The sequence below is a fragment of the Cydia pomonella genome, chromosome 21 (genome assembly GCF_033807575.1).
Source record: "Cydia pomonella isolate Wapato2018A chromosome 21, ilCydPomo1, whole genome shotgun sequence".
In the NCBI taxonomy this organism is placed as follows: Eukaryota; Metazoa; Arthropoda; class Insecta; order Lepidoptera; family Tortricidae; genus Cydia; species Cydia pomonella.
The window spans coordinates 1,823,364-1,840,478 of record NC_084723.1 but is presented as its reverse complement, the minus strand read 5'-3'; the positions used below and the strand labels follow the sequence as shown (position 1 = coordinate 1,840,478).

The following is a 17,115-nucleotide window of genomic DNA, read 5'->3' as shown; positions in this document are numbered from 1 at the left end:
GGCTTGACCCTCGTATGTATGTACTGTAGTTCGTTTTTAGCATTAGAAAAAGCTAAACAATCTTGACTTGTAATTTTATTGAAAAACCAAAATCAGTAACTATTACTTATGAAAACAAAAAATATAAAAATCATATACGATCATTATGATCGTATATGATTTATAACTGTTACATATTTGCCGTGACTTATTTTTCAAATGTGTTTTTCAATAAAAAGACACGTCAACACCACTTACCTTCTTTCTAATGTTAAAATAAAAAAGCGGCCAAGTGCGAGTCGGACTCGCCCATGAAGGGTTCCGTACCATTTATGACGTATTAGAAAAAACTACTTACTAGGTCTCGTTCAAACCAATTTTCGGTGGAAGTTTGCATGGTAATGTATCATATATATTTTTTTTGTTTTATTATTCTGTTATTTTAGAAGTTACAGGGAGGGGGGGGGGGGGGGACGACACACATTTTACCACTTTGGAGGTGTGCGCAAACTATTCAGGTTAGAAAAAAATGATATTAGAAACCTCAATATCATTTTTAAAGACCTATCCATAGATACGAGTACCCCACACGTATGGGTTTGATGAAAAAAAAATTTTTGAGTTTCAGTTCTAAGTATGGGGAACCCCTAAAATGTATTGTTATTTTTCTGTTTTTGTGTGAAAATCTTAATGCATAGAATACATCTACTTACCAAGTTTGAACACTATTTATAGTTTCGGAAAAAAGTGGCTGTGACATAATCGGACAGGCAGACGGATATGACGAATCTATAAGGTTTCCGTTTTTTGCCATTTGGCTACGGAACCCTAAAAACGAATGTACACGCAATCTATGTCACTGACTCATTAGCTTTGGTACATTTGTTGACAAAAAGTACTTATAGCCGACTCTGATTGATATGGGGCAACCTACCCTTTGCCCTTGTCCAAAATAAATACTTCATTTCCACTTTTCTACCCTCGTAAATTGATGTCAGATGACAGATTTAGGGAAAAACGTTGACGACATGCTTACGATCAAAATCGCTTGTTTATTAAATGTATACTATGACAGTCATTTTATGGGTACCGTAGGAACTAGGAATAAATAAATAAATATTATAGGACATTATTACACAAATTGACTAAGTCCCACAGTAAGCTCAATAAGGCTTGTGTTGAGGGTACTTAGACAATAATATATATAATATATAAATATTTATAAATACAAAGAAAACACCCATGACTCAGGAACAAATATCCATGCTCATCACACGAATAAATGCCCTTACCAGGATTTGAACCCGGGACCATCAGCTTCGTAGGCAGGGTCACTACCCACTAGGCCAAACCGGTCGCCTTATAGTTTCGCCATGTCCGTCTGTCCGTCCACGGCTTTGCGCCGTGATCGTTATTTAAGTGCTAGGAAGCTGCAATTTGGCATGGATATATAAATAAATCATGCCGACAAAGTTGTGAAATAGAAACTAAAGTTTTTTTAGGGTACCTCCCCTAGGTACACGTATAATGGGGATGTATTTTGAGATTGAAGTTCGCAGTGAGCACCAACAATTATACATTGAAGTATCAGTACCCCTAGTGTAAATTTAATGGACATCATAACGTGAGGAACGCGTTTGCGTTAAGTCTCATTTTGTATAGGATTTTGAGTTTCCAAAACGTCCCGCTCGGCGCGCTCTTTCTAAATCCAATACAAAATGAGACTAAACGCAAACGCGTACGTCACGTTTCAAAATCGAATTTATTTACACTAGGGGTACTGTTCTAAGTATTATCAATTATGTAGGCATGTCAAGTCGATGTTCTTCAGTAAATAGGTTTATTAAACATAATCTGCCTGCTGTTAAGCTGAATTTCTATTTGTAGAAGCCTGAAACACTTTTTATTAGATTATTTGAAGACCCTTATCATAGCACTTAGGATTTACAGTGTCTGTATACTGAAACTAAGGATAATCCTTTGTAAGTAGGTAGTAGAGATTTAAAGGGACTCTAATTCCAAACACTAAAGAGATGTTCATTTTTTGTATCCTTTTTTTCCTATATATATTTATTTACAATAACAATATGCATAATGGATATATACAGAGGATTACCATAACGAGCTTAAATCTAGGCACGTGGAGTACCGGCCGTTGACTCCAAAATGGTGGCTAAACGCGTTTCAAGATTAATTATCCATTCACTGCACACTACCACATTAGTTTACTGTATAATAAGCTATCGATATTACACTTTAAACTATATTAATGAGCAAAAAACAAACTATGTGACTATCAAGATGGCGCTCGAGCCGGAAGACATGCTTCAGTGAAAAGTGACAGATCAGTATCATATTTGTGTGACATCGTATACTTGAGCGTTGTTCGAATCGGACTGAAGTCGGTTTTACCAAAAAGACCTTCATAATAGTTATTTGTGCAACAAGAGAGGAAAGTTGGTTTTTCTTGCGTGTTGATTTTGAGTCCTGAGTAAGCGAAAGATTGTATAATTGAATCACGAGCGTAGCGAGTGTTTCTAAGTTAGAATCTTGAGCGTAGCGAGGGACTTAAAAACATGAGATGTAAAATAACTTTGCTCTCGTGTGACACATACAACTTTTCACCTCAGTAGTGTGAATATTAAAGGTTAAGAAAAATCAACATCAAGTAAAGTTAACCACATTTATTTACATTTATGAATGAAAAGCAACATGACTATGAGAAAGCTTGTGCTACTCCCCGGAGTGACGAAAGTAGGCTTGTTTGAGCTGCTGAGGTGAAAAAAAATATTCCACTCCATCGTACGCACGCCCTTATAGGCTTTTACGGAGAAAAAGTATACAGACGTGAACCATAATAACTTTATTTAATAAATCCTCTAAGAGATTTACTCTATGCCCTCTCCGGGTATAGTAACATTCATTAATTTTCCCACTTCACACTTGTGTTACCGCTATTTTTAATAAAAGTGGACTGGTGTATGTGATATCTTTTGATTATAACACACAGACTGTATGTATTTTTAATGTTTAGATGTTTGCTAGATGAATAGGTAGGTCATGCACAACATTTTTGTCTCAAACTAGTAATGGAATGTAGCATGACATTCAAATTAGGTCCGGAAATACTACGTATCAGGTGCGATGAGTGAAGATTATATGTAACGGAATTTCATACAACCTTACACACCTAGGTCTGTAAAGCAACCTTATTTTGTTTTAAACGTCAAATGGTGACACAACGTCTTGGCATTCAACTATGGAGTGTGGAATTAAAAGGAGTGACATCTCTTATAAATAAATAAATATTATAGGATATGATTACACAAATTGACTAAGTCCCACAGTAAGCTTAATAAGGCTTGTGTTGAGGGCACTTAGACAACGATATATATAATATATAAATACTTAAATACATTGAAAACCCCCGTGACTCAAGGAACAAATATCCATGCTCATCACACGAATAAATGCCCTTACCAGGATTTGAACCCGGGACCATCAGCTTCGTAGGCAGGGTCACTACCCACTAGGCCAGACCAGTCGTCGTCGGTCGGTCGTCTTATGGTAGAACTGTTGCAAAAGTGTCCAGCTGTCAGCTATAAATAATAGTCCAAATCTCTCCAGAGTAGCGTACATTCAACCATCAAATAGTAGTAGATTCGTAATTTGTTGTAGCTGTGTATACAACAAATTACGTATAAAACAAACTGATTGGATAGGTACTTACAATTTTATTTTAATTGTAAGTTTGAGAAAAGCACTATACAAATCTAGGCGAGAAACGCGGTTGCCGGCCGCGTATGATATCCAGTGTTGGCCGAACGTAACTTAGAATTTAATGTATGTATCATGTTGGCCGAACGTAAATTAGAATTGACAATAACCATTACAAATTGAACCGTAAACCGAACCGTACCGAACCGTAACGGACGGGTACAGTTTACGGTTCAATGTGTAATGGTTAATGGTCAATTCTAATTAACGTATGTGTTCTTCTAATTAACGTTCGGCCAATACTGATGATATCCCTATCCGGGTTCCCCGTCTTTTCGCCGAAAATTGTATTGTCGAATTTCACTTGCCAACCAACTTTTCGCAACTTTACATAATCCAACCTAACCTAACCCAACCTAGTACGCAATTTTCATTTCCTAATTATAAAAAAACAAATATTAAAGACCTATACATATCAAGCCAGAATGTAAGGTTAAGAAGACATTCTAAAAAACTAGTTAAACCTCCATGTGCTAGCAACCCTAGGAAACACTTCTTGCCAAATCGTGTAGTAAATGTGTGGAACTCTCTACCAGAAACTGTTGTTAGTGCACCATCGGTGAACTCTTTCAAAAATAGACTAGATACACATTTTAGAACATTAAAAAGTGCTAAATAAACACAAGTGCTGCGATATACACGCATCAGCTCCAAGAGCTGCTAGTGTATCAAATAAAATAATAAATGAAATGGTTGCGAAATAATTATTTGGTAAAAGTTGGTCGGCAAGTGAAATTCCGCAATAAACCTTGATTTTTCCGACAATTTTTCCAACCACAAAATATTTTTGTATCAGAATAGGAAGTAAGACAATCAATCACTTCTATCTATTACTGCCCGTCCAACTTCCATCCGTCCAGTTAATTCTTATAATGGATGTCGGACGCTTGTAATAACAAAACAAAGTTTGCCCAACTAAGAATTGAATAATCTAGCTTCGTCGAGTCTCTGGAGAGCCAATTAGAGCTCCCTAATTACGTGAAAGTACTTTTTTAGTAATAACTAGAGAAAAACCATTTTTATATTACGCTCCCCTCCCCAGAGCACCTAGGAACGCGCACAACTTAATCTTAGGACGAAACTTAAGACTTAAGTGGAATACCGCCACGAAAAACGTCACCTAATCCATTAGATGACGGATTGAATGTTCTTAGCACGACAGCAATGCGACAACCACATTAGGCAAATTCGAGTTTTAGTTATTCTTTGTTTTTATACCTACTACGTCGGTGGCAAACAAGCATACGGCCCGCCTGATGGTAAGCAGTGTCCATAGCCTATGTACGCCTGCAACTCCAGAGGAGTTACATGCGCGTTGCCGACCCTAAACCCGCCCCCCCTAGTTGAGCTCTGGCAACCTTACCTACTCACGGGCAGGAACAACACTATGAGTAGGGTCTAGTGTTATTTGGCTGCTGTTTTCTGTAAAGTTGAGGTACTTCCCCAGTTGGGCTCTGCTCTAAATCTGGAATGACATCCACTGGCTGTGCCCTACCACACAAAGCGAGATGACATTCACAATGCCCATACCTCTCATTTGGACGTAGTTTAAGGACGTACCCGGGTCCAAATATTATTAATCCAGTCCAATTATTCGATCTGTTTCCGATATTATTTGGGAGAAACGCGCCGAAATGGCGTCACGACGTTAAAGTCGGAATATCAAGCACGACGATGACTGGAGAATCTTAAGCAGAAAAGTCTTCGTCGTACTCTACCACCTCCTGTGGACTCACGATGTGTGTGCGATCGATGTGGGAAGATGTGTCGCGCTGCTATAGGACTTTATAGCCACCAACGGCGATGCCCAGCCCCATAAACCCACAAGCGCCGCAACAAGCATCTACAACAGATGGTGTGGCCAATGATGATGACTGATCTGTCAGTCTCAAAGTGACATTTTTTAAACCAAAAACGTCACTTTATCCACTTATAAAAATATACAGTGGCATTGTCTGTGCTGCAACTTTACGCCAGCAATCCTGCAACAGCAGTCTATCGTCTTCGGATGGCGACTGTTGCAGGATTTGGTTAGCCTGACTAACTGTGCCTGTCTAAATACTTACTTCGGTTAACATCACAAAATGTGCGGTTAAGGAGAAACTTCCTTCCGTGGACGCTCCTGTGGAATGAGTTACCTACCGAGGTTTTTCCGAGAGCCTTCAGTATGAGGTTCTTCAAAAAAGGAGTGTACAGATTTTTAAAGGGTCGGCAACGTACATGTAACTCCTCTGGCGCATGTAACTGCAACTGCAGGCGTTCATAGGCTACGGTGGCTGCTTACCATCAGGCGGGCCGTATGCTTTTTGCCACAGTCGTGGTATAAAAAAATATATTTTTTTACGTTTTGCTCGTGAAAATTCACACTTAAACATTAAAATGTTAATTTGGCCAAATAGAAAAAATAAAACAATAAATAATAATTATATATGGGTCCCTCAAAAATATTTGTTTGTAGTTTTTATTTTACCGTTCTGTCGCCATGCATTATTTATGTATCCATGCCAAATTGCAGCTTTCCGCGGACGGAGATGGCGAAATTATAAGGTTTCCTAGTAACGGAACCCTAAAAAGCAAAATTTTTAACATGTTTCGTTTTCAGTTATTTTCAGTTGTAAATCGTTATTCTGCATGTGCATACCAGAACCGAGGGATCTGACGACATTTTAAATAGATGTACCTACCTATGTTTTCCCCAGAATACATTGCGATGCAGTGCAGCCCTTCACAAGGTGTTAGTGTCCAAGCTTCTAAGCAGACGCACCAAGATCCGAATCTATAAGACCGTGATTCGCCCAATCCTAACCTACGGATGCGAAGCATGGACACTAACACTAAAGGAAGAAAACATGCTGCTAGTTGCCGAGAGGAAAATCCTACGTAAAATATTGGGCCCCAAACGAAGACCGGATGGAAGTTGGACAGTCCTTAAGAACCGTGAGATTGAAGACCTAGTGGCTGAACCTAACATCATGGGAGAAAGTAAAGCTCACAGACTCCGTTGGTTAGGCCACCTTGAGAGAATGGACGAAGATCGGAACGTAAAAAGAGCGTACCTGGGTCGCCTAGCAGGAGGACGTCCTATCGGACGCCCTAGGTATCGCTGGAGCGACATGGTGGAGGCGGATCTGCGCGAGCTTCGAGTCGACAATTGGCGAGAGGTCGCACAGGACCGAGAAAAGTGGCGCTGTCTTGTGTCGGAGGCCAAGTCTCATTTTGGGTCGCTGAGCCAACGAAGTAAGTACGTACCTATGTTTTCCGAGTAATTGAGATAAAAGTAACGACAGTGCGACGGCCATATCTTCTGTCGCAAGCTCCGCACAAGGCGCCATTTTTAGTCGCCTTCTTATTTTCTAGCTTAACGGAATCGGAAAGGGTCATAACTCATAAGTACTCAATATCGCTTACGAATTTTACGATCCAAATTCCAATAGTAGGGTCTCTATTTGCGCAACTCGACGAACGGTCACTCCATATTCCAGGAATCCTTGTGCACAAAACGCATTACTGTCAGGAATTAAACTGCTAATTTTGCCACGGCCAACATTGTATGCCTGTTTCTGTTGAAAGCTGATACCTAAAGTGGTTGTTTGAAATACTATCGTACCTATGCCTTATAAGTTATAATACATATTAATACACTATATAAAATAATTTACATTTACGTCCCAAAATATCGATACGGACAAAGTGCCAAAAATATGTATACATTACATTAATATACAGTGTGTCCCTAGCCATTGAACAAAGCCGAAATGTACATATGCATTAGGGTATTTAGAACCAGTGTACAAAGTATCATAACAACCGGTGTAGCGGTTTCGAAGAAATTAACAAATTACGATTTTGTACTTTGGAGCAGCCTGTATGTGTTAGTTGCTCCTGAGGCTAATATCCTCAAAGAATAGTATGGAACCTTCTTCGACCTTTTTATTTATCTTTTTTATTTATGACACTAATAAGATTTTGACTTTTAAAAATGTCATCATTATCAAAAATTTCGAACAAATTGTCATAAACACACTGTATGGGCAATAAGGTTATGTATACATATTTTTGGCACTTTGTCTGTATAGATATTTTCAGACGTGACTGTATCTGCTAATTAAGACTTGGCCAGAAAACGAACTATGACAACCTACTAATAGGTAAGCAAAATTTGAATTCAATTAGGTGCAGTCGTGCAAACTCCTGCGCACAAAGTCAGTCAAAAATGTATGGTCAGTATGGGGATGATCAGCATATAACGGTTCTGTTGGGAAGACAGGTCAAGTATTGATTCGGTCAAGGTATATTCTAATTCTAATGTATGGGGAATACAAACAAATTATATCCAGCTTGAAACGAATGTAGTATGATACCTTTGGGTATGGTGCTTTACGCACACTACCGTCCCCTCCCCTCCCCCTGACGCAATCCCCCCTTTTAGTATATCCCGGTTGACGGTTTATTTTAGTTAGTATGCATTATTTTCAATTTGGATATACATTATGTAATTTGTTTTTGTAAAAAAATAATTTGACCGAATCATATTTGAATGCGCACGTCGCTCAGTCACAGTAAGAAAAAGAAAGAGCTTCCAAACCAATATTAAGTAATTGTGGTTTGTTCTGAGGTTCACATTTTACTAAAAGTATGTGAGTAAGCCCCAGATTCAGAGACAGACAGAGGCAGAAGTACCTACGTATTATCGCTAATTGTATTGCAGACCTCCACATGCCTTGCAACAAATTGAATACAATTTTTGAAACATTGCCGACTAAGAAGGTCCATTGAATTCAATTGATCGATCATACGGTGGAATGTATGCAAGATGCGAATGTATGAAACGTCACCAGCAATAATCGCATGCGAGTTGCAATACATTGCGGCTTTTGAACGATCGATTTAATTCGTTGCTCCTACTTGGCCGGTAACATGTTGCTTAACGGCCCTATGGGGAATATTACGCGAAACTCTGCGTAGGGGGCGCCACTACTACAATCCATCACAATCTGAGGGTCTACCGTGAAACAATAAAATCGAAATTAGGTTATCTAACCTCTCTATCACTCTTGCATATTCGAGCGATGAAGAGGCAGATAACGAAATTTCGATTTCCGCGTTTCCCGTTAGGCCCTTTGTAAACAAACCGCCTTGATGAATCAATGTCATATTTTATTATCTGTAAAATCTTGTCAAAAAACAGTTTAAGGCACAGTCGTCCCGTGGGTGTCGTAAAAGGCGACTAAGGGAAAACCGACGGATGGGCAGCAGCGTCCGTTGAGTATTGTAATAACACCCACTGCGGTCCCAACTCGTATACTCAACCAAAATTCCCAAATAAAACTTCATCGTAAAAATCAAGATCTATCTTAAATTCAATCAAACATAAACTTAAACTAAAAATCTCCAATCAACCCCCCTTCTTAAAAATCAACCCCCTATCTTAAAAACAAAATCAACCTCACAAATCTCAACCTGGGCCCATGGCCGCCCGTAGTCAATGCGGGGACCATGGGTCCATTTATAGCTAAACCACAAAAACAACGCCGGGCCTCTAAACTGAGCATCACCATTGCTTTTCGTCTGATGGTGATGCCGGGCCCGGCATCGCATAACTCACTAAAGCCTCTCACAAATGTCACCTCGGGCACAGGGTCGCCCGTATCCCTAGCGAGGGCCCTGTGTCTTCAAATGAGTCAGCAAACCTTTAAAAAAAAAAAAAAAGTATATACAGAGGCGGCGTTAGGCGTGGGCGACGTGGGCCACCGCCTACGGCCTCGCGGTCCGAGGGGCCTCGCGCCTCAAATAAGTATATCTCGGACACAACGTAAAAATGTTCGTCATTTCTTGCGCCACCAGAGGGCCTCGCTAAATGTACCTTGCCCACATAATATTTTAGTCTTGCCCCGCGCCACTGAGTATGTATAAGTTACTCTATGGTTTCTGTCAGTGTCAAAAGTGACATTTCACATGCAAAAACGTCATTTTTGATCCGGTTCGAAGGACCATTAATGTTAGAGTACTTGCTAACTCTAACATTTTCTTGATAGATTATTGATAGTAATGTGAAACACGAAAGACGAATTCTTGAGATAAACTTGTTTTATTACTTATATAACTTGATAGGTGTGCACACTTATATAGTAGCGAACGTGATTATTTAATGAATGAAAAGGGTACTTATTGACTAATTATAACACTTTTATATAAACTAAATGCTGATGGGGCAAATGATGAATATGATGCATGTGCAATTTACTTGTACACTGACGGATCGGTATCGTATCGCTGTGATTTCTTTACATAAGACAAAAGTGAATACCATACAAGCCGATTTCGCACGTACCTACCTACACATACAAAAGTACACGTAGGTATCGCGCGTGAAAACAGGCGTGTTACGAAACCATATTTACATCTTTCACATCTTTGCGATTTTACCACTTCCTGTCTTTTAACTCTGTGAATAAAATCTCCTAACTTGTAATACCTTCTACTTATAGCGGATTATTTCTGTTCTTTTATTTTTATACGCGAACTTGGTAAAAACACCTTTTTGAAGTTTTCCGGGAGAAAACATTTGTTTTCGACTTGTTTCCCAAGTTCCCAACCCCTCAAGCGAGAGCATGTTTTTATTGAAGTTGTAAACTTTCTCGAAAGATTACCATACAATTGCTTTAACTTTAAAAATAGGTCCACCTAATGAAATTGGAAAAAATTTTCGAAAAGTACATTTATTTTCTCAGTTACACGCTAAATGGCTCAAATTTCCTAAGTAAACATTTTTTTTATACGTCGGTAGCAAACAAGCATTCGGCCGGCCTGGTGGTAAGCAGTCTCCGTAGCCTATGTACGCCTGCAACTCCACTCCGCGTTACCGACCCTAACATTCCGCACCCTCGTTGAGCTCTGGAAACCTTAACTCACCGACAGGAACACAACACTATGAGTAGGATCTAGGTACAGTGTTATTTGGCTGCGGTTTTCGGTAAAATGTTTTCGATGAGAAAAGGCGTACCAGTAACATAGCTAATAACCTAGGCGTTATTGACGGAGTGAAGTGCGCTGTCTATGATTTGTTTTTTTTTTTTTCAAGTATTCTAGGTATTGTAGCGCCGCCTATTTTAAGTTTTTTGATGACACTTTATACTATAAAGTGTCATCAATAACTCAAAAAACTTAAAATACGTGGCGTATAAAGTTTATAGTATATGGAGATTTAATTCCTTACCTCCACCTTCCATACCCTAGTGTAAATTTATTCGATTTCGTGACTTGACGTACGCGTTTGCGTTAAGTCTAATTTAGTATTGGACTACACACACATAAACACAGACACACCTATAGACCGTTATAAGGTTCACTTTTTCTACAAGTCCCAATGCCTGCTGCGACCGGTTCATGTGTGTCGATTGTTGCGCCTGTGAACGGGTTCCGATTGTAGCTCTTCAAGGGGCCTCTACGTGTTGGATCTATATCCCTACGCAAGCCTATCAAAAGATCGGGTTTTACAGGCCCGTGAAATCCAAAGAAAATAATAATAATATTTTCAATGTGTCTGGGTTAGCGTCGTCAATAACTATTCCAAATTTCAAATTAACCTTTTTGAACGCCACGCCTATCGCACGCGGCGCGTAATCGTGAACCTTGTCGGTACGCATGAAGGTTGATATTGGGCTGTAGCCGCACGCGTCATATGACGTCTTTGGCGGTCAAAAGGTAACTTAAGTGGTCCTCGAGATATTTAGCGTTGTGACAGACGGACGGGGGGACAGAGTCGCACCATAAGGGTTCCTTTTGTACCTTTTTGGTACGGAACCCTAAAAACCAACTAGGTAAATGTCAAAACCATATTTATTCATAAATTATTCCTAACTAGATGAATCAACATATACAAAATGTTCTTTCTCATCATTATCTGAGATCATTTCATTTACATTAATGTATGACTCCACAGTCAATTTATCCATACTCCCGAAGAAAATTACATCATTTATCAACTTTCTAGCAATGGTTCCTTGTTTCTCTTCTAAACTGGATAGTTGTAGGCCTATAGATTTGCCTATAACCTCCCAATCTTCTTGTTCCTTGGTCAGCATTTGGCTGACAGTGCCCACAAAGTTTTCTTGTTTTTGCAGAAGATCTCGGAGTCGGTTGTCCGGTGACATTTGACTTTTTTTGTTTTCCTGCACGTCCCGCAAGCTAAATGTGTTCTGGATGCGTGGTGATTGAACCTTGATACGGAGTTGACTTGGTAGTGATGGTGATGTATTTTGGGTGTTTTCCTGAAAAATAAAGGTTTTTTAATGTATAGACAAACTGTTCCCTGAAATATTTTAGGGAAAATCTTACATAAATCGACTTAGCCCCAAACTATACAAAGCTTGCTATGGGGTATTAGGCGATGATAAAATAACACATCCCCAGAATTGGCGTGGGCACTAGTTTTTACGAAAGCGACTGCCATCTGACCTTCCAACCCAGAGGGTAAACTAGGCCTGGTTGGGATTAGTCCGGTTTCCTCACGATGTTTTCCTTCACCGAAAAGCGACTGGTAAATGAATGTCAAATGATATTAGGCGATTATATAGATATTTATGTAGATAAATACATACTTAGATGCATATTTGTTCACTTAATAAAATCTGTTGTATGCAGGCTGCAAGTTTTTATATTAGCACATGGAGTGCTGGGAACCCGCTCGGCGAGGTCTCTAAATCAAGTTGCTTTCCTCTACAAAGCGGGAAAACACTTGGATCGGCAACGTTTTAACGTTGGCAGTGAATGTGTTAAAGAGAAAATTGAAAAAATCACTGCTTCGGTTGAGAGGTTTAGCGGTAGGGGTCTTGCATGGATTGAATTTTTTTTCCTTTCTTTTTGTACAGTTATTAGATAGACAGATAGATAAACACTTTATTCATTTCCACAACATACATGGTAATTACAAGGAGAGCTACTTATTAAACATTAACATGCATAAACTACTGGTATGAACAAAGAAATAAAAACATGAAAGGACATAACCATGTGTCGTGGCAGAGAATTGGCACTGGCTCAGCATGATGATGGAGCAAGCCACATCGCTGATATTCTGCCAGGACCTTACATAAAAGTTTGTGCAACGCTTTGTGACGTACCTTATGTACAAGTTCAAGTAGTATTTGTGTAAGTGTTGTGTTAGTGTAATTTGTGTATATATGCGAGGCGCGGCAATATCTTCTATTTGTTATCTGTACCCCTAGTGTAAATTTGATCGACATCATAACGTGACGAACGCGTTTGCGTTAAGTCTCATTTTGTATAGGATTTTGAGTTTCCAAAACGTCCCGCTTGGCGCGCTCTTTCTAAATCCAATACAAAATGAGACTAAACGCAAACGCGTACGTCACGTTTCGAAATCGAATTTATTTACACTAGGGGTACTGTTTAATTATTTATTTTACGTGAAAAAAATATAGTGACATAAGTACACTTTTATTTTAAGAAACATCAAAAAGAAAGCAAGGGAGATTCAGCCTTTTTCTTTTTGTTCGTCTAACAGGTGTAGACGATATTTATATTTGAAACTAAGTTTGTTTCGTGAGCGACGAATCGGTGGAGGAATATTAGAGAATGGTAATTACTTTTTCACCACACCAACTGATAAAGACCCTCTTGATTGTCCAAAAACTAATGAGAAATTTCCATTTTATCTACATGAGGAGGCAAAGTAATCAGTTGCATATTTTGAGTTGTTTCCTCATGTTAGCTACTAGAATTGACTTTTAAATGATGATTTTGAATGATACATTTGGTTAGTTTTTTTTGGTATTTCATAGTTAGTATTTTCCTCGCGCTGGTATGGTGAAAAATTTTGTGTTTCAGTCGGGGGCAAAGTTTGTTTAATTCTCGCAACACTCAAGATTCCTCTTCTCGAACCACTTGCTACGCTCGTGGTTCAAGTTCGGAATCTTTCACTTGCTCGGGTCTTAATATTAGCACGATCAATTAAACAATAACTTTGCCCCCTTGTAAAACAAGAAACTATTCAAGCTGATTGTGTTTATGCTGCTTTTCTAGTCACTCACACTCATAACCATTGATTTAGTCCATATGGGTAAGTGAAGCTGGCCTATGATTGGGGCCGTTTACAGATTGATACAAGTTCATTTTCTCCTTGCAACTTGCTCTAAGTATGAACTCACAGTAAACACTAATCATCAACATATAACAGGCCCCAATGTGAATGAAGCCCAGCCACACTTCTCTCACTCAGTATTAAACAAATCAAAGGTAAATATTTTAATGTGTGTATTTGCATTAAATACATTATTCATTTAAAATTCAACTTACCTCTCCAGAAGACTGAATAGGCTCTATATTTAGATAGTATTCAGGTTTGACTTTGACAGACTGTGATTTCGGTGTACTTGAACTATTAATAGCAACCCGTTTCCTTTTCAATGGGGACGTCTCCAAATAAATCTTGTTATCATACCTATTGAAGTGAAAATATCTTTCACTCTCCTCCGGTGTCTCCAGTATCTTATCAAGGAAGCTGAGATGCTTAAAATACCATAAATTTGGTGTGTAAATTACTCCCTCTACTTTACATCCTTTCATCTGAAACAAATGTCAATTATTATTTGTATTGTTAGTGGAAATAATTACATAATTATATGCGCAGAATCCGCGGGTTCAAACCCCGGCTCGTACCAATGAGTTTTTTGGAACTTATGTGAAGGAAAACAATGTGAGGAAACCGGACTTATCGAGTGTTTTAAGATTGTTACCCACTGTTACAACCTCCCCGACATTCACGATATAATCAACAAAAGAACTATCAGCCGCGAGACCCGAGGTCACAGCCTAAGAATTGTTCGCACTCCCACTACTACTAAAGCTGCATATCATTCTTTGTCCAACCGTGTCGTGGCGGCTTAGAACCGTTTACCGGATAGTGTTGTAACTGCTCCCTCGGTCAATGTTTTTAAAAACAGATTGGACAAGTGGCTTTTAAACAATAAGTTAGACTGATGTTACTTAGTGATGTGATACGACTTTACAAACTTTGAACTGTATAATACAGGACACTGTGTGACATAGGCTCATCAGCTAAATAGCTGCTCGCCTATAATTATATAATAATAATAATAATAAAAATCAAAATAAGGCCTAGTTTACCCTCGGGGTTGAAAGATCAGATTGCAGACGCTTCGTAAAAACTAGTGCCTACGTCAAATTCTCGGGACTAGTTGCCAAGCGGACCCCAGGCTCCCATGGGCCATGACAAAAAAGCTGGGACAATGGGAGAGAGAAGAAGATTGTCAGTGGAAATAATAGTTTGTGTTATTTCTTAACATCTTGCGACACAACATATGTGACCGCTACCGTTAAAACGCTTTTGCTTGTATCTTTCTGCCAATAACCTGTCAAGGCATCCTTATGACAAGTGACAAGGTTGAACATTTTGCCGACTGTGGTACTAGAAAATTCCTTTAAAAAAAGCAACTCAATTCCATTTGAAAATGACTTAAATTCCATTGGAGATAATTTGTACTAGTATTGGGACTGTGGAGCGCTAGAGGTTAATGGTGATCAAGAAAATAAGTTTCTGTTACACCACCAATGAAATGGACTATTCTAAACAAATTGTATGAATCCAATCTACTACTAGTACTAGTGGCCACCAAAGAGATCCACTTACCAAATCTAGTTATATTTATTTATTAAACAAAATCATAAGTACTAAAACACAATCATCATCTAAATCCACAATGCAGGTTTAGTCAAAAGCGTAGGTACTAAACGGAATGCGCAATAAACTTCATCCAAACTACTTAAGTGGTAATCTGCCGCCGTTTCGTCAAAACACCACCATAATAATTACCAAATTAATTTTTACTTTTTCAGTTTCAAAACAAATGTATATGGCTGTTAGACGGTTAAATTTGACTTGTAAAGTATTATTACACTGTTTTATGTTAAATTAAATATGAATCAATTTCATATTTCTTATAGTACAACGCCACAAAATCTCATATCAGCAATTAAAAACAGCCTTGCATGCAAAAAGTATTTATGGCATTGCACCCAAATTAACCAATTCAATAAGAGAATCTGAAATACTTCTATTAAGGAAAAAAAAACGGGATGTTTTTTACTTTTTAAAAGAAAAAAATTTGACCATATGCCATATATTTATTAAATGTAGGTAGTATAATGTATAAATTAGATTTATTTTCTTTATATAAGACTTGCAAGAACATTACATGATATATACTAGTCCTACCGTTCAGAAACTAGAATACCTAGATATAAGATTATTTGCAATGCCCTAACAGGGTGCCATGTGTTTTCACACTCAAATGTAACAACTATTATGTACCATGGTTTCGCAATAACGATTCTATTCTATTCTATTCATTAGCTGGCTGAATGCACTGTTCTTTGAAATGTATTGGACAACATCCACTTGACTGTATTCTAGCAAATAAATTATTTGATAGGATTTTTTTCTTAGCTGCAAGTGGAGTTAATATAAGTATATTAAACGAATGGAGGGAAACATCACACAACATTAACTTTTTGACTAAGTACTACTTATAACATAACCAAAAAATTTGAATCTAGAAATACCGCATGAAATTTAAAAAAAAAAACATACCCTTTTTCTCTCTCTGTTGTATGTAGTTCTCATATTATCAAATTTCTTTTTAAAGTGTGACAAGGTGGCTTTGCTATCAATTGTTTTGTATATCTTGAGCAATTTATCGTAGGCTTTCTGACGCAATCGCTGGTCCGAATAGTCTGTGTGCTTTGGATCCCATAACAGTGTCAAATTCTTGTAATTTTCGATTAATTCTATCCAGGTTTGCTTTTGATGTTCGTGCATTTTTAAAGTTTCATGGCTTTTATTCATGTTATGGTTTTAATACGATTTGACACTAAATAATTCAAATAAATAATGTAAATACAATGACACTGACAGATCTCCTTAGACTCCACAGACAATCCAACTCAAAATGGCGCCGGCTCTTTGGTTAGTGCAATATATCGAAGTGATATTTTTACCAAAGTTACAAAATACGGTGGTAATATTGAACTGGGAGCCTACCGCGAAACCGAAATTCGCAAATTACCTGGATTTTTCTCTTTTACTCTCACTAAGACGTAATCAGAGTGATAGAGAAAAATGCCCGGTAATCGTAATCGGTAACACTAGTGTTAGCAGCCGACATATTGTCGCAACAATGGTGACTGACAATCTGGACTTTTCGTTTCACGCGGTTTTTAACCGTTTACAATATTTTTTGTTGAAAGTTCAGAAATAAATTATAATCTTAATTAATTTTATAGAATAAACATTTTTATTTTCTTAATGATGTACAGTCG

General features: G+C 38.2%; 2 protein-coding genes across 2 annotated transcripts in view; both read right to left on the bottom strand.

Moving 5' to 3' along the window:
• LOC133529539 (uncharacterized) overlaps positions 1-12,873 on the bottom strand; it is a 408,510-nt gene extending 395,637 nt beyond the window's left edge. Inside the window, exon 1 of the mRNA XM_061867273.1 lies at positions 12,766-12,873. The gene's annotated coding sequence lies outside the window, so the exon portion shown is untranslated. The remainder of the gene's footprint in view (positions 1-12,765) is intronic.
• On the bottom strand, positions 11,578-16,740 carry LOC133529547 (uncharacterized). The gene is made up of 3 exons (XM_061867292.1): positions 16,388-16,740; positions 14,074-14,343; positions 11,578-12,026 (listed from the first exon to the last, which is right to left on the bottom strand). Exons 1-3 carry the CDS (start codon positions 16,640-16,642, stop codon positions 11,613-11,615), a joined length of 939 nt encoding a protein of 312 aa, XP_061723276.1. The 5' UTR covers positions 16,643-16,740; the 3' UTR covers positions 11,578-11,612.
• Between the last annotated feature and the right edge of the window lie 375 nt (positions 16,741-17,115).

Coding starts and splice junctions, on each gene's coding strand:
- LOC133529547 (XM_061867292.1), bottom strand. CDS start 16,642: ATGAATAAAAGCCATGAAACTTTAAAAATGCACGAACATCAAAAGCAA. Junction 14,344..16,387: donor ACAACAGAGAGAGAAAAAGG/GTATGTTTTTTT, acceptor CATTTGTTTCAG/ATGAAAGGATGTAAAGTAGA. Junction 12,027..14,073: donor CTATTCAGTCTTCTGGAGAG/GTAAGTTGAATT, acceptor TTTATTTTTCAG/GAAAACACCCAAAATACATC.